Genomic DNA, 19,148 nt, shown 5'->3' on the forward strand with positions numbered 1-19,148 from the left:
CAGCCATCTTAGCCCATGAGGTGACTTGAGTTAGAAGCTGGGCTTGGGGCAACTGGGTGATGCAGTCAGTTGGGCATTTAATTCTTGGTTTTGGCTCAGGTTGAGATCTCAGGGTCATGGGTCTGAGCCCTGTAACAGGCTCTGTGATCAGCCCACAGTCCACTTGGGATGTCTATCTCTCTTCTTCCTCTGTCTCCCGCCCTGCTCGTACTCTCTTACTCTATTTCTTGCTCTCTCAAATAAATATTTTTTTTAAATGTACCTTCTGTGTTTAAGACACTATTAATGTTTTCCTGTCACATGTAGAGGATCCTGATTATATAAATTATAATTTCCTTTAGAATTTTAATGATTTTACTTTTTGTAAAATTTGTTTATTTTAAATTAAGATCCAGGTTTTTCCTTTTTTTTCTTTTTTTAAGACTTTATTTATTTATTCTTGAGAGACACACAGAGAGAGAGAGAGAGAGAGAGAGAGGCAGAGACACAGGCAGAGGAAAAAGCAAGCTCCATGCAGGGAGCCCAATGTGGGACTTGATCTCGGGACTCCGGGATCACAACCTGAGCCAAAGGCAGATGCTCAAGTGCTGAGCCACCCAGGCGTCCCACTTTTTGTAAAATTTAAAATAAATTTGGGGAATGGAGCAGAAATAGAGTACTTTTCCCAGCACCACTTACTGAATAATCCATTTCCTCCCCCACTAATTTGAAATGCCACATTTACCAAATACAATAATGGCATGTTATTCTATTTCTGTTCTATTAGATTGGTTTGTTTGTTTTTGCATAGTCTTTATTTTCTCTGAGAAGTGGAAGTTGAGAGTAGAGGAGGGAGAGAAGGGCAAGGAAGAGACCAGATAACAAGTAAGAACTACTGAGCAGCACTGAGGGCCTAGATAAAATGAGACTCTCCACATTACAGCCTAAGGATTAACAGGGTAGACTCTGCATTCAAATTCCAGCTCCATGACTTACTTACTGGCTGTGCGGAGGCAGACAAATCACTTACTTGACACTCTGGCTTCCTCCTCTGTAAAATGGAGATCGCATTACAACCTATCTCAAGGTGGCTGTGTTAAATGAGGTACTACATAAAAAGCTTAGAACAATATCTGGCATCAAGTACTACTATGTCTCATTGGTATTATTATTATTAATAGTTGAAATTTTTAACATTATCATTGTCACCATCATCATTCTTAACATTAAGATGGCAGCTTTTTTGTTTCCTAAGGTATTATCAAGAATAATATTGAATTTTATCAGATGCTTTTTTGGCATCATCTGACATGATTGTGTTTATTTGTTTCTCCAAAAACTTATGTATTATGAATAAGACACCATTTCATACCCACTAGAATGGCTATAACAAAAAAGAGAGATAACAAGAAATGACGAAGGTGGAGAAATGGGAACCCACAAGCACTACTGATGCAAATTAAATTACTGCAGCCATTTTGGAAAATTGTTTGGCAGTTCCTCAAAACATACCTCCATACAAAAACTAGCACATAAATGTTCTTAGTATAGCCCCAAACTGTAAACAGCCCAAACACCCACGAACCAGTGAATGGATAAATAAAGTGTGGAATATCTATGTAATGAAATATTAATCAGTAATAAAAAATAAAGAACTAATGGCACATTATACAACGTGATTGGACCTCAAAAACAGCATGGAAATAAAAGATTTCAGTCACAAAAGAGATCACCTATGTAGGATTCCATTTCAATGAAATGTCTAGAAAAGGCAAATCTAGAGACTGAAAGTAGATTAGAGGCCTTCTGGAACCAAGTAACAGTGAATGGGCATGAGGGTAACGGAAATGTTCCAAACTTATGGTAATGCTTACACAACTTCATAAATTTACTAAATTAAATTAAATAAATAAATAAATAAATAAATAAATAAATAAATAAATTTACTAAATAGTCACCAAATTGCATACTTTTTAAAAGTGGCTGAATTACAGAATATGTAAAAACATGCCTCAATAAAGCTATTTTTTTTTTAAGTTTTTATTTATTTATTCATGAGAGACATAGAGAGAGAGAGAGGCAGAGACATAGGCAGAGGGAGAAGCAGGCTTCCTGTGGGGAGCCTGATGCAGGACTCAATGCCAGGAGCCCGGGATCACAACCTTAGCCAAAGGCAGATGCCCAACCACTGAGCTACCCAGGTGCCCCTAAAGTTATTTTTTTTTTTAATGAGGGAATGGATGAAGATTAATTGGAAAAAATGGGAGAAGTTTATGTTAGTTATTTTGTATAAACAGGATCAAAACTTAAAACAATTATATATATGCATATATATGTATGCATATGTATTTACAATAAATCCTATTCATGCAGGGATAGGTTTCTCATATTATCAAAGTAAACACCCAGTAGAAAATTCCACTGATTATACTATATCATTCTTCTTCTTCTCCTTCTCCTTCTTTCTCCTTCTCCTTCTTTTTTTTTTTTTTATTTTTATTTATTTTTTTTTTTATTTAAGAAAGAGCAAGGGCTAGTTGATAGGGCAGGGGGAGAGAGAGAATCCTAAGCAGGCTACACACTCAGTGCGAAGCTCAACCTGGTGCTGAATTCCATGACCCCGAGAACATGATTTGAGCTGAGATCAAGAGTCAAGCGCTTAACTGAGCCACCCAAGTGCCCCTACAATATACCATGCTTTTAATACAAAGCTATCTTTATTTTACTATTATTTAACATAGAGCTTGGGCATTTATGTGCTTGATTTTTTATGTGAATAAAGATCTTTTTTCTTATTTGTTATATTTGATATCAGCCTCATAAAGTGAAATTAGGATGCTTTCTATATCTTTTCTAAGCTTGAAATAGTTTTAAAAGTAAGACAACTTGATAGTTTTTTTAATAAAATCTTTCCAGAGGACAACTTGATAGTTTTTTTTATTAAATATTTAAAGTGCATAAGCCTGCAACAATGTGGATGGAACTGGAGGGTATTATGCTAAGTGAAATAAGTCAATCAGAGAAAGACCATTATCATAGGATCTCACTCATATGTGGAATTTAAGAACAAAACAGAGGATCATAGGGGAAGAGAAGAAAAAAATAAAACGAGATGAAATCAGAAAGAGAGACAAACCATGAGAGACTATTTATCATAGGAAAAAATTGGGGGTCATTGGAGGGGAGGAGGGTAAGGGGATGGGATTACTGGGTGATGGGCATTAAGGAGGGCACATTATGTGATGAGCACTGGGTGACATATAAGACTGATGAATCACTGACCTCTACCTCAGAAACCAATAATACATTATATGTTAATTAATTGAATTTAAATAATTTTTTAAAAATTTATTTATTATTTTTTAAAGATTTTATTTATTTATTTATTTATACACACAGATTGAGAGAGAGAGGCAGAGACACAGGCAGAGGGAGAACCAGGTTCCATGCAGGGTCTCCAGGATCACACACTGGGCTGAAGGTGACGCTAAACCTCTGAGCCACTGGGGCTGCCCAATTTTTTTTTTTAATTTAAATAAAACTTAAAAAAAAAAAAAGGAATCAGGAATGCTACAGTAACTTGTAAGTCTGAGATTATAGAGCTGGATGGTCTCAGAGCAGAACCTAGAACCAACACTTTAGACTTCCATATAGTGCTCCTTCCACTACAATGCACAGCGCTTTTTATAAATATATTTAACTCATTAATAAAAAGATACAATGTATTTTTATTACAAATATAATATACATTACATTCAAAAGTTAAAAAACCCTCAAACCTTAAGTTCAATTGTGGTAGCGTTTTTTTTTTTTTTTTAAGATTTTATTTATTTATTCATAAGAGATACAGAGAGAGAGGCTTCTACCTAGGCAGAGGGAGAAGTAGGCTCCCTGTGGGAGGCTGATGTGGGACTCAATCCTGGGATCTCTTCCTGAGCCAATGGCAGACGCCCAACCGCCCAGCCACCCAGGCGGTAGCATTTTTTTTTTAATTATTTTAATTGGAGTTCAATTTGCCAACATATAGCATAACACCCAGTGCTCATCCCACCAAGTGCCCCCATCACCCAGTCACCCCAACCCCCCACCCACTTCCCCTTCCACTACTCCTTATTCATTTCCCAGATTTAAGTGTTTCTCATGTTTTGTCACCCTCACTGATATTTTCACTTATTTAAATTATAACATGGACATACAGCTGTTCCTTAGCAATACCTTTCCAGTTACATATAATAAAATTTTAACCTGTGGCTATAAAAAATAAATAAATAAAGAGCATAAGCCTAGATCTAGCAATCCAATTTCTAGTAAAAAGAAATAACAATGACTCTTTCTGGACAGTGAAAGTAGTAGTGACCTTTATTTAATTTTTGTACTCATGTAAAATATTGTTTTGCAATGAGAATTTAAAACAAATTTGCAATGACTATTGGGTTCCAACAGAAGAGAAGAGGATGATGCATTATTTGACATTTCGATAGATTTGACTTATACACATATCTGGGCCTATACTTTTTTAGGGGGAATAGTTCTTTGACCACCTTTTAGTTTCTTCTAAATATTTCTATACCTACTCTGAGACATTTACAACTTCTACATCACTGGCATATATGGCATTTTCATTTAACCTCTTCTATATCTGCTTTTAAATCCTTCTCATTCCTTTCGTTTTGTGTTTTCACATTTTTTTTTCTTGGTCAGAATAGCAAAATATTTATGTATATTTCAAAAAACACAGTTTTGTTTTTTAATACTGCTTTTGTTTGTGTTTTTTATTCTTCACTTTCTAATTGATTAATACATTCTTTTGGTCTTACTAATGCTTTGCTACTTCATGCTTTTGGTTTATTTTTCCATTTCTAGGTTTGTAAATTTAATGCTATATATATTCCTTTCCTATAACTCTATGTATTCAACTAATGAAAGTTATGAATTGTCACCTAAATATAGCTTTGGCTTCACTTTACAGTTTTTAACTTATGTGCTTTCACTTCCATAGTATTTTCAATGTCTATAACTTTTGATTCTATATCTGAGTTTTTAATTAAAGAGATCTCTGAAAGAGTTCAATTTTCAAGTGTCTAGGGTTCTGGTGTTGTTATTACTTGTTATTCACTTATTGATAGTTTTATTGCATTATGGTCTATAACCATGGCTCATAAAATTTGGTCTTTTGGAATTAATGTTTCTTTTTTATGGTATTGACCCATTTTTTTAATGTTCTGTGAACATTATTTCTCCCTTGGTAAGTAGAAAATTCCATTGGTATTTCATATAAATCAAACTTTTAGCAACATCATTTCTATCCACTTCTTTTATCTATTAATATGTCATTATTAGTGAAGTCTCCCATGATAATTCTGATGTTTCTAACTTCTGAAGTTTGAACAAACTTAGTTCAATATATTTGAATCCTACTTCATTCATTAAAAATTAATGACTGGTAAGTCTGCATTGTTTATAGCACTAGTACCAAGCTAAAATACATTGTGATGACGTTTATGTCACATTCAGTGTGTTTATTATAGGAATGTTAGTTTGATTAGCATGAAGTCTTAGAAAAAAAGCAGATAAAGATGATATAAAATCCACAGAGGGGTGCCTGGGTGGCTCAGTCAGTTAAGCGTCCAACTCTTCATTTTGGCTCAGGTCATGATGTCAGATGTGAGATCCAGTTCCACATCTGGTTCCATCTTCAGCAGGAGTCTGCTTGAGATTCTCTCTCTCCTTTTGCCTCTAACCCTTCCCCTCCCCCTGCTCTCTCTCTTTCTCTCTCTCAAAATAATTATTTTTTAAAACTCCACAGATATTTTACACTTGTTATTTTAATATTTTCAATGAAGCCATTTCCTGAACACTTAAAAAATCAGGGAGTGTACATTCAACTCTGATCCTCCTCTGACATTTCCCCATGTTCTAAGTTGCATTATTAAGGCCACTATTTAACACCCACTTCTGTCCATTCCCTGGATCAAATCTGATGACTGTCTTTAGTACTGTGACTGCAAGCCCTAAAACATCCCCTTTTACTATAAAGACATATGCTATACGGGCCCTTGTCTTGTGAATCTGTCCAATTCAACTTTCCATTTCTAAGGTACAGAGGCCCTAGGAAGACAGCTGTGATTAAGACATTGATATGTAAGACAATATAAAAAATAAAAGATAAAGAAATCAAGGTAATGGGAAAGAGCTGTGATTGTAATCTTTATTGGCCTAAAGAGTAGATCCTCTCAAACTGAACCTACAGGGATTAGATTGCCTCCAGAGAAGCCTACAGTAATCCACACATAAATGGCCTCAGAAGCAGCGTGGAGTTCGAATCAATGGATGCTTCTCCCAATAGCATGTGGAAGGAAAAAAAGAAACACTTTGGGGGATTTTCTAGTTCTCTTTGTAGACTCTCTCTGAAATAGATTCCATAACATGATGAATTTTAGCTACCTCAAAATTAAAGTGATACACACAAAGTACTTTAAAAGCCCCAGAAGAAAGATGACCTATAAATTCAGTATATTACAGTGACATGAAATCTAAAGTACAGTAGAACAGATTAAAGAACAGCAAACAACAGTCTTCTCATTCCTTCTGAACTAACTTGTCCCAAAATAAAATATGTTTGACCTGAGATTTTCAATGTAAAGTGTTAAAAGTGGTTCGAATGTGGCCCCGCATTCATCTTCATATATGCCCTTCTTTGTTTCCCAAGTTCTTCTGATAGGAAATGAACATATAAGCAGAAACAAGTGATAGACGACAGGAATCAAGCAACCCTGTTAGTCTCTAAGCTCAGCCTAGTTAGAGTTTTTACAGAGCTTATTTAGTGTGGTTATCCTACATTAAAAATAAATGATAATCATATTACATGTCTAGCAATAAAGAAGACCATGATTTTAGTCAGTGCCAGGATGCTATAGTTACATCCTACAGCTAAATTTTCTATAGAATGTATTATTAGTTGTGCCAACAGCAGCTGTCTAATAATTTGAGGTTAACTCCCACTGTGGTTTAAAAAAAAAAAAAAGAAGGATCAATGATAGATAGTAAAAGCATTTTCATGCTTGGATTTCCTTGCCTATTATATTATAACAGTTTTATACAGATGGTTGAAGCATTTATTTTGACAATGGGGCTGTGAGAAATCATTTAAATCCATAAAGGCCATAAATGCATGTCATGTGCAACCCCGGATGCACACCAGACTCATATGTAGGCATACTCTAGGCATCATTCCTAAAGATTCTGATTTAGTTAGGGAACGATGCAGTTATGACTTCAAAAGTTCCCCCAATTGATTCTGATGCATAGCCAGAACTGAGAATCGCTTCCCCAAACCCTTCCAGCTGGAAGGAGCCTTAGCATTCAACCATGATTTTTGGTATATCTTCCCTGTGGTCTCCCAGTCAACTGTCTGCATCAGATCTCCTAGACATTCTCAAACTTAATGCGTTTAAAATCTTATTTTGGGGCAGCCCGGGTGGCTCAGCGGTTTAGCGCCACCTTCAGCCCAGGGCCTGATCCTGGAGACCAAAGATCGAGTCCCACATCAGGCTCCCTGCATGGAGCCTGCTTCTCCTTCTGCCTGTGTCTCTGCCTCTCTCTCTCTCTCTTTCTGTGTGTGTCTCTCATGAATAAATAAATACAATCTTTAAAAAAATCTTATTTTTTCCCATAAAACATGCTCAACTTTTTGTCATAAACCTAATAAATCATGTGACCATCCTCCCAGGCACTTATGCCAAAAATCAGAGAACTAGGATCCTTCTACTTAGTATCAACATACTGATTATTTTTACCCCTTAAATATGTTTTATATCAATCCCGTCTTCCCTAACTCCATTGCCTTAAAACATTCCTTCAACATTTCAGCCTAGATAAATACTAACAGTCTACTATTTCTGGTGTTTTCTCTAAAATCCCCAAGCTTTGAATCTCATGTTGCCTAACTGCACCACTATCCCACAACTGCCCATCCTCATCACAGATATCTATATTCCTCAGGTCACTTCTCCACTCTCCCACCATTCCTGGCTTCTTGTCACTCTCTCCAACACTACTTTTGTCTTAACCTGTGATTAATTCAGTACTTCCAAAACCATGCTCTTTCTGTTCTTGTTCCTGTCTTGTTCAGTAACCTGTCCTTCTCCCTACCTGAGGGCCTCACTCCACTATCACACCCCAGACTTGATTATACCAACAACTGCAGCCCTTCCTCTTCACTGCATTCCCCATAATTGACCTACACCAGGGGACCTACAACACTCTAGTCCTATAAACTTTTCACTACCTCCACCTGTCCACTTTCCCCTCTTTACCTCTAATGAGATTTCAGAGTTGATCTCAACCCCTTCACTCTACACCCTCAACTCTTGCCACTCTCTCATCATCATACATAAGTACAACCCTTCTTAAACACAACTCCTTGCCTGCACAAACACAAGTGCATGTGTGGGAAAAGTACCCATGCCTGTGGTGGTGCATATCACTTTAAATCCTTTGGAAAACCCACCTACTCAAGTATATCACTCAGGCAATTGAATCCCTTACATCATTTTTTTCCCTTTTTCAATTGAAGTATGATTAATATGCACTATTATATTAGTTTCAGGTGTACAATATAATGATTCAACAACTCTATACATTATCAATGCTCATCACAATAAATGTCCTCTTGATCCTCTACCTATTTTACCCATCCCCTTACCCATTTCTACTCTGGTAACTATCAGTTTGTTCTCTATATTTAAGACTTTGTTTTCGCTTCCTTTTTCTTTGTTTGCTTGTTTGTTTTGTTTCTTAAATTCCACATATGAATGAAATGGTATTTGTCTGACTTATTTCACTTCGCATTATGTATGCCCTCTAGATCCATCCATGTTGTTGAAAATGGCAAGATGTCATTCTTTTTTATGGTTAAGTGATATTTCAGTGTGTGTGTGTGTGTGTGTGTGTGTGTGTGTGTGTACCATATCTTTATCCATTCATCTATGCATGGATACTTGGGTTGCTTCTATACCTTGACTATTGCAAATAATACCAATAAATATAGATGTGCATATATCTTTTTGAACTAAGTGGTTTTGTTTTCTTTGGGTAAATATCCAGTATTAGAATTACTGGGTCACATGGTAATTCTGTTTTCTCCCACTCTACTTGCTGATCCTTTTCAGTCTTTTGGTGGTCCTTTTCATCTTCCTAACCTCTCACTAATTGTGTGATGACTTCTTTTTTTTTTTTTTAATTTTCATTCATTGCTTGCTAAGCACATCTAGTTTCTTAGCTTTAAATACCATCTCTATGTTGATGCTCCTAAATGTATCTACAGACTACCCTTGTTTCTTGAGCATCTAGGAAGGATATCCTAATACCCATTCAAGAATATTGCTCCAACAATTCTCCCCCTTTGTCCTACATCATATAGTTTTGTTCTCCACCAGATCATTCCCATCACATTAGTGATGTTCTCTCTTAACAATTTTAAACAAAGAAAAAAAAAAAAAAAACCCTTGATCTCACTTCCCTCACATCAGATAGATACTTGCCATCTGCAGAAAAACTTGAAATAGTCTATACTTACTCTCCCACTTTTGCCAGCCAATTCTTCTTATAGCCACCCTAATGAGGCTCTTGTCCCTGCCTCTTACCAAAACTGCTTGTCAACATCACTTCCAAAGACCCCTACATACCAATGGCAGTGGTCAGTACTCAGTGCTTACTCTACCTGACCTAATGGTAGCATTGACACAACTTTTATGCCTTCCTCTTTGATATAGCTTTTTCTTGGCTTTTCATCTTGGCTTTCAGGTCAACACTCTTGGATTTTCTGGTCCATCTTTATTAGTCTTTTTTCGCTGGTTCCTCAACTTCTCTCTATCCTTTTAGTGTTGGGAGAGCTCTGGGATTCAATACTGGTCTTCTTCCTTCCTCTACCTTCCTAGATCATTTCAGCCAGATTCATCTGAAATATCATCTCTATGTGACAATGCTCCCATATATATCTGCAGTCCAGCCATCTTTCTGTAACTCCAGGCTCATATATCCAACTTCCTAATCCGTGCCCCATTTGACTCACTATAAGCATTTCCAACTTAACACATCAAAACTGAGCCCTTAATTGTTCCCCTCAAACTTACCTCTCTCATACAACTCTATTCCCTTGCTCAGGCAAAAGTTTTGGGAGTCATTCTGATTTCTCTTTTACACCCCCCATCCACTCACTGATAAATCCTGTCAACTCTACCACTAGGTTACCTAGAGTCTGACCACTTCTCACTATCTCCACTGCCATCACTCTGGTCCAAGCAACCATTATCTCTCACATAAATTATTATAATAATCACATAGCTGTTCTCCCTGACTCTACCCTTACTCTTCTACAGTCCAATTGAAGTGATCCTTTCTATTCTTAAGTCAGATATTATCACTGCTTTGCTTAAAACTTTCCAATGACTTCCCATCTTACTCTGATTAAAAGTCATATTCATTAAAATGGCTTATAGGGCCCTCACATCCCCTTTCCAACCTCACCTGCTATGTCTCTCTTCCTTGCTCCTGGCTAATACCTGGCATGTGCCTGCCTCAGGACCTTTAAATTTTTTTTTTTTTTTTTTTTTTTAGGACCTTTAAATTTGCTGCTGCCCTGCCTAGAATGCTCTTCCCCTGATACACACATGCCTCGCTCCCGTCATCTTCCTCTGACCTGTACTCATCAACTTCTCAGTGATGCCATTTTGGTCCCCCATTCTTCTTCCATGTTTTATTTTTCTCCTTAGTACTTATTACCATCTAACACTACTATGTAATTAATTAATTTATTTATGTATTATCATTTTTCCTCTCAGCCACATGTAAGTTCCACAAAGGCAAGCTTTTTGCTTGGTTTGGTTCCCTGCTATATGTACAATACTTATCTAGATATGTACCCTACCTACAACAGAACCCTGCACTTAGGAGATGCTCAATAATCATTTGATGAGTTAGTAAATGGCTTCTCCAATCATGATCTCTCCAATCAACCTTCATCCTGTCTGCAGAGTGACAGAATAAGAAGATAAATCTGTTCACCTTAATTTTCAGCTTAGAACTCTTCAATGGGTCTGCAGTGCCATAGCTGATGCAAACTGAAATGTCTTCAGTAGCCAGGCATATACCATAAATGTGATGACTAACGTTCATTCGTGTAGGGCAGGGAACAGGAGGATAAGAGAAGTGGAGAGTATATGACCCATCTAAGGCATTCAATTGAATTATTTTAACATATTGTTCCCACTACTTGGAAGCCCCTGTATGCACAATAAAGAACCATTTCCACAGCATAGCTTGGTAGGCACTAGGCAGGCATGCCATGCTTTTACCTCCTCCTGGGCCCTATAACATCAGAAAAAACAGACTGCATATCCACGAGCTGAGTGGTTGCAATGCAACTGAACACGTTGTTTTTTCAATATTAAATAAACAAGTGAGGAAGCAAGATGTCACTGTTGGCATAATCTGAAATTATATCTGGAGCCCAGATGTTTGAACCAGATGACTAACTTGTTAAGGCAATTATGTGAGGTAATTATACCTGAGTTTCAGGGTGACATAATTGGGGATTTAAAATAGGTGATCTCCCATTAAGTGATTCTAATCTGTCAGGACCTTACCCTTGGACAGGAAGAGCATCACCACCACCAACTTGAGCTTGTTTCCCATGAGGAACCAGAAAGACTTGAGATGTGCACCCGCAGAACTTCTCTTATCCTGAAATCTCCTGGAGTACTTTGCTGAGAATGGGTTGTTTGGACTCATCACAGTAAACTGTGGTTCTTTCAAGATTTCTGGATCAGAGTGCTCTAGCTCAAGTCTTCTGTGGGACTTTGACAATGGCATACAAGACTTCCACTAACTGACCGATGTTTACTAGAACAGACTCATCCCTTAACAGTCTCAATACATACTCTGCTTACTATTACTACCAAAGATTCATCCTCTCTTGTGATAGGATCTTTAAAATTCCTGGAATGTCCTTCCCACTGATACATTGCAGGCAAAGTACTCTGACCCAGAATCAACTTCTCTAGGAATCCTCGCAGATCCACGCAAGCCAGCTAATTACTTCTCTCTTCTTTTAATGCATGGCGTCTCATATACATCTCCTTTTCTGTCTTCATTTTATTAATTGCAATTATTCTTTTATCTCAATTCCATAGGGGCAGCAACCATGTCTAATGGATCTCTGAATTACGATGCCTAACCTAGTACCTGGCAATTATGAGGCATTCCAATGTCTTCTTAATTTAATTTAATTTAATTTAATTATAATTAGAAAAAAATGATCTGGTCAGTGTGGCTAGAGTAAGTAAGGCTTCATAAGTGCTGTGAAGGAAGGAGGAGTTGGATAAAGGGAAAAAGAACATAGAGAAAGAGAGATTCAAGTTATATTACAATTTCTTTTCATATTTCACATACATAAATAAAGGCAACACTTTGCATTGGAAAGAATGTTATAATGTGTCAATTTTTTTCTTTGCCATTATGGGCAGAAAGTAAAAACACTAAATTCTCAACATTGTTCAATTAAAGCTTAAGTCCTCCCCCCAAAAAAGAGTATTACAATGAATCCCTACTTGTTGAGGCACCCTTAAAATTTTAAAAGGCAGTCTAGTTAATGATTGATTGTAGTCAGACAATGAGAGCTCATTCACTGAACTGTGAACTAATCCTTCTGTGAGCTAATCTGTCAGAATATTTATATTCTAACTAATGCAAATTAGTAATAAAACCATTAAGATTCTCAAAAAAATAAGCTGCCACATGATGGACACTAAACACAGAAAATTCACATAAGAAATAGAAGTAGGGGGACGCCTGGGTGGCTCAGCAGTTGAGCAGATACCTTTGGCTCACGTCACGATCCTGGGGTCCCAGGATTGAGTCCTGCATCAGGCTCCATGTGTGGAGCCTGCTTCTCCCTCTGCCTATGTCTCTGCCTCTCTCTCGGTATCTCTCATGAATAAATAAACAAAATCTTTAAAAAAAAAAAAAAAAAGAAGACATATAAACAGGCTTAAAATATTAAAAATATTCAATTCCACCACTGCCAATAAAAAAATACAAATTGAAACCACAACCAGGTAGTTACTTAAAACCTGTTAAATTAGCAAGTTTTTGTACACATCATTACCACCTAATGCTAGTGGATTTACTGGTTGATTCATAGCAGGGATAGTTGGCTCAATCTTGTGAAAATTAATAATAGGGAACTTTAAAATGTGGAAAATTAAAAATGGAGTCAGGAGGTTTGGGAAGGGGTGCTCCTACGCCCTATCACCCCACCACTCCTAATCAACAGCAGACCCAACAGGAAGAAATGGACTTGACCTTGCTTGAGGTACTTTACTATCCCAGCCCAGGAAAACATGCTTTCCTATCGCCCCACCCACTCAATGGCTCAGCCAATGAGAAGCCATCGCACTTGGAACCCAGTTTACTCCTATGGTCTTTTGGTCTTTTGGTTACTTCAAAAAGTATCCCTTTGTTCTCCAGACTTCTGTGGTTTTGCCACAGCTTGTTTGTCCCAGATGTCAATTCTCTTTTATTCCTGAATAAACCCATCTTTTGCTGGTAAAATATCAGGCAACTTTTATTTGTAAGGTTGACAATCTACAGGAAAGTAATTGGAACCCATTGTTGATAATTTATCATTAAGAAATTTTCCACCTCTTCCTTTTCAAGGAGGCGGCCGAGCGGATTGGTGGCTATGGTCTTATGGCAGATGTAGAGGTACAGATCTTTGTGGAGACCCTGACGGGCAAGACCATCAAACCTGAGGTTGAGCCCAGTAACACCACTGAGATCAAAGCCAAAATCCAAGACAAGGAGGGCATCCCACCTGATCAGCATCATCTGACTTCTGTGGGCAAACAGCTGGAGGATGGCTGCACTCTGGGACTACAATATCCAGAGTCCGCCCTGCACTTGGGCGCTTGGCCTGCAGGATGGCATCATTGAACCTTTCCTCCATTAGCTGGTCCAGAAATACAACTGCAACAAGATGATCGGCCTTAAGTATTATGTTCACGTCTACCCCTGCACTATCAGCAGCCATAAAAAGTGCAGGCACATCAACTACCTGCACCCCAAGAAGGTCAAATAAGGCCCCTCCACTAGCTCTTCTTTTGTTGGCAAGGCAGCCTCCTGACAAAGCCCCAGAGCCCTGGGACCTCAATATAGTTTCCTTTTCACTAACTGAAGAAGGAAGGAAGGAAGGAAGGAAGGAAGGAAGGAAGGAAGGAAGGAAGGAAGGAAGGGAGGGAGGGAGGGAGGGAGGGAGGGAGGGAGGGAGGGAGGGAGGGAGGGAGGGAGGGAGGGAGGAAGGAGAGAGAAATGGAAAAGGGAAAGGGGAAAGGGAAGGGAAGATATTTTCCCAAAAGGGAGTAGGATACTATAGACACAAAATAGTATTTTTAGGTAACAAAAAAATCAGAAGGTAGAAATGCCAAAAGCATGGTTAAGTGAAAAAGATTCACTTACTCTTTGGAATATATATATATATATATATATATATATATATATATATATATAGTCATTGTAAAAATTACACAATGACTTTCATCACAGAAAAAATATAATAATCATGATAATGGTTAGTATTTATTGAGCATTTACCATGTGCCAGGTACTATGGTAAGTCTGTATTTATTTTTCCATTTTTTTTTTTTTTTTTTTTTAAGTAGGCTCCAGCATGGATCCCAACGCAGGGTTTGAACTTACAACCCTGAGATCCAGACCTGAGCTGAGATCAAGATTCAGACACTTAGCTCACTGGGCCATCCGGGTGTCCCTGTGGTAAGATTTCACATACATTGTGAGATAGGTACTAAAATAGGGTTTCTAGATTTAGCAGATAAAAATATAAGGTACATAGTTCAATCTGAATTTCATATAAATAACAGATATTCAGTATACATCTGTCCCATGCAATATTATCCACTGTTCATCTGAAATTCAAATTGAACAGGGCATCCTATATTTTATCTGAATACTGGCAGTCCATTTTACTGATGAGGAAACTAAGACATGGAGATTGCCTAGGGACATACAGCTAATGAGCAGTGATAAAACGCTAAGCATACAAAAAAGGCAGAATGGAAACCTTTTGTCTCTGAGTGATTATAAATGGGTAAAACATATGCATGCCCATGAATCATGGCTGAGAGGGAACGAGGACAGAAGACACCACTGCCACCAAAATCTCTGGAGCACTTAGTCTGAGCACTGTGCTACAGCAGCCTTCCACTCCCATTTTACAGATGAATAAACTGAAGAGTTAAATATTTTGCTCTAAGTCATAAAGCTAGTAAGAGCACAATCAGATTCTGACTTTAAGCTGTTGCTTTATTCCACGTTGTCATCTTGATTTCCTGGGTGAGGTTTTTTTCCCCTTCAGGTGCAGTTCCATCAATGTTGATATATAAGTTTTTGTATGATAAAATAAATGCACAAAGACACATGAATATTTCAATGAGATCTGGAAGACCTAGACATTAAGGGTTTGCTTTGGTTTTAAGCCCTTTCTAGAACTAACCCAATAAAAGACTTAAAAGAAAAAGTCAGGATGCACATTGTGGCTTAAATTGTGATTTCATTTAGAAAGTAGAAAAGCATACTCCATACCTATCCTTTTAAAAGTGAGATTGCTCCCCTACCTATGCCTCTCACTAAGCTCCTCCCCTTTCTCTATACATATCAGCATGTAAACTTGTCGGTTCCTTCAAATAACTCAGATAAGAAAAGATTATGAATTTTTTCAGGCCAATCATGTAGGAAAACACATGTGCACAAACAAACACAAAAGTGCGGATATGTTTTGCACAGTGAAAGCAATGCCTATGCTCTGTACATAATAGGAAATTTTAGGTGATTTCCCTTAGGTGTCAGCTTAATTCTTCCTTGAGAGGTTAGCCCACATCAAAAAGTTTGTGCTTTTGATTGTTTATTCTGAAAGAGGCAGCTGGCCACAGGGCTGCCTGTGATGCCTTTACCACAGTTTGCTTTTGTTTCTCCCTCTTGATAATTACCTCATGACTAAACCACTCACTGGTCCATGTAGAAGAATCCCACAGAGATGAAAACACACTTGTTTAAATAAAATATTTATGAAGAAGCCCTAAAATGTCACTGAAGTAAATGCAAATTATCTTCACATATTGTGCATCCAATATGCCACTCATTCCTTAGAAGTCTATTTCCTGATTGCAATTAACATTAATTTTTAAAAATTAATCCCATTGTGCATAATACCAACACCTATTAAAAAAATCCAATGTTTTAAGGTTACCTGTCTTTTGACTATCTTTGAAAGTTTTAAGACTTATATTTAGTCTTGATGATTATTTAGAAGATTTTTCCTTAGAAACTATATTTAATTATTATTTTATATGTATATCTCCTAATAAATGATTACATTCTAATTCAGTATAACATGACATTAGTGAAGGTTCCACATTCTAGCCCTTTAATGAAATACTATTCGGACAAAATTTTCTTCTTTTTTTTTTTTCCTCAAGTTACGTGAACATAATGGATTCTCATTATATTTTTATAGAACCCTCAAAATAAAAATTTGAGGTAATATTATCAAAAGAGAGTTAAGAATCAGTCGATATGTGTAGTAACTGTTACAAGGCCCCTGACTTTTGATACATCTTTCCTAATTTTTCAGGAAAGAAATATGAGCTGAGCTGAGAAGTTCAGGTGGTTTCATCCTTTGCTTGATGGTCTTGACAGTTGTCCTCCACTTGGCTACACTTTAGAATCAATTAAAGAACTTAAAAAATATACTGATACCAGGCCCCACCCCCAGAGATTCTGAATGAATTTGTCTAGAGAGGGGCACCTGGGTAGCTCAGGGGTTGAGCAACTGCCTTTGGCTAGGGTCGTGGTCCTGGGATCCAGGGATCGAGTCCCACATCAGGCGCACGGCGGGGAGCCTGCTTCTCCCTCTACCTGTGTCTCTGCCTCTCTCTCTGTGTCTCTCATGAATAAATAAATAAAATCTTTTTTTAAAAAAAAGATTTTTTCTAGAGAAAAGCTCAGTCATTGGTAGCTTTTTGTTTGTTTTATTTTTGTTAGAGCTCCCTAAATGTTTTCAATGTGCAGCCAAAGTTGAAAATCATTTGCTTAGAAAAAGCTTTTCCTTAGGAGGGTTAATGTCCACTTGAAAAGAAGAGTCATTAATGATGAGCTGTAAGACTCTGCTTCACACCTTGACCAGAAAATGAAGAAAAATCTCTTGAAATACAAAGCTGCAATGCCAATGTAAACCCAATATCCTAAACAAAAAGAATGTATAACCTAAAAATTAAGCTGAACTTCCATAACTGCACAGAATTTAATCTACAGTAAGATACTGAATCCTTTACAGAAGAACTAAGTAGACAAAATATATAATACTCTCTCTTCATTCTACACCAGGAAAAAGAAAAATACCTAGGAAATTTTCATCGATGAAAACTTTCAGATTCTTAGTACAATGTGATGTGTTTCCCTAAGAAACTACTTTGACTTAGATTCAACCTTTTCAAAATGGGATCCATGGCCTTGGTGCTTAGCTCTGAGCTTCAGTTTATTCATACATACCAACCTCTCTTAGCCATGCTTCTCAAATTTTAATGTGCCTCCAAATCACCTGAGTATCCTGTTAACACATAGATTCAAATGCAGTAGGTCTAGGTGGAGTCTGAGAGTCTGCATTTCTAATAAGCTCCCAGATGTTTGTTGCTGATGCTGCTGGTCCACAGGTCCGCTTGGAGCAGCAATATCTTAGAAGACATCATGAGGATTAAATGAAATGACCTACCTAAAACTCCTGGCACTGATGTGGTTGGTGTCCTACAAAAGAAAAAACTTAACAAGGAAAATAATAAAATGTGCTGAAAATCCAGAGATATATGATCTGATCCTCCTTTCTTTTCCAGATGTGAAAACAGCAGGTTCAGAATAGTTGAAATCTCTACCCCCTTACAGCCAAAGGAAAAAACAACAACAACATTGTTTTCACTTGCAAAAAAGTGCAACCAAGGTCTATAAGTGGAAGTTCAATGGAGCTCTCTCTTCATTCTACACCAGGAAAAACCATTTAACAATAAATGTTGCCCTACAATCAACTGGCCCTCTTGAGGAGTGAATGTGAAGTCTCCAGTTACAAAATGTGAGCATAGAACAGTTGATGATATTAAAGAATACATTCACATTTTAGGTGGACTGCTGAACTAATAAGAGACATCACACACTAGGAATGAAAATATATATTTTTTAAGACTTTAGTTATTTATTCATGAGAGACAGAAATTGAGAGAGAGAGAGAGAGAGAGAGAGAGAGAAGCAGAGACACAGGCAGAGGGATAAGCAGGCTCCATGCAGGGAGCCGACGTGGGACTCAAACCCAGGAACTCAGGATCACGCCCTGGGCCAAATGCAGGTGCTAAACCACTGGGCCACCCAGGGATACCCAAAAGAAAATATTTTTTAAATTAAAACGGAAACCTCATTTCCTTCCCCACTCTGACTCTGCTCCTCCTAAAGTCCTCCCCTCTGCAGTAAATAGAATTACTTGGGTCAAAAACCTTGGAGTCTTTAACTCCACTTATCTCACCCCTCACATCCATTCCATCAACAAATCCTAGCACTGTTACCTTCAGACGTGTACACAACCCAGTCACTTCTGGCCACCTCCATTATGATGATGTTGGCCAAGTCACTCTCCCCTCTGTCTGGATGACTACAATAGCCTCCTGCTACATTTCTCAGTCTTCACTCTTGATCTTCAACAGCATTTTCTCAGCAAGCAGCTAGAGTGCTGTTGCCACTTCTCAACCCCTTCCTTCTCCTTCAGAATAAAATCCAAAGTCCTCCTACTGGTTACAAGGGCCTGCATGATCTCCCCTCCCCCCAATCCACTCCCCCCCCACCCTGCAGCCCTCAACCACATTTCTTGTCATTCTCAATCTTTTTCTCTCTCCAGCCACTCTTGAACTTCACCATTCCTTGAATCACATCAAGGATGCCCCTGTCTCTATACTTGCTCTTCCCTTCGTCACGAAGGCTATCCTCTGGGGTTTGCAAGTTTATGTCCCACATTGCCAATGTATGAAACAACATAAAGATACTTAACAGAAGGATGCTAA

At 37.7% G+C, this 19,148-nt stretch overlaps 2 protein-coding genes across 3 annotated transcripts in view; one reads left to right on the forward strand and one right to left on the reverse strand.

The window, feature by feature from the left end:
* LOC144294739 (ubiquitin-like) overlaps window positions 1–14,007 on the forward strand; it is a 47,632-nt gene extending 33,625 nt beyond the window's left edge. The window contains exon 2 of the mRNA XM_077866645.1: window positions 13,696–14,007. Within this exon, the coding sequence (XP_077722771.1) occupies window positions 13,729–13,971 (243 nt within the window). The 5' untranslated portion in view covers window positions 13,696–13,728 and the 3' untranslated portion in view covers window positions 13,972–14,007. The remainder of the gene's footprint in view (window positions 1–13,695) is intronic.
* Window positions 1–19,148, reverse strand: part of SYT9 (synaptotagmin 9) — a 191,589-nt gene that overhangs the window by 169,330 nt on the left and 3,111 nt on the right. The gene's annotated exons all lie outside the window — the stretch shown is intronic.

Source organism: Canis aureus, chromosome 23 (genome assembly GCF_053574225.1).
Source record: "Canis aureus isolate CA01 chromosome 23, VMU_Caureus_v.1.0, whole genome shotgun sequence".
Taxonomy (NCBI): domain Eukaryota; kingdom Metazoa; phylum Chordata; class Mammalia; order Carnivora; family Canidae; genus Canis; species Canis aureus.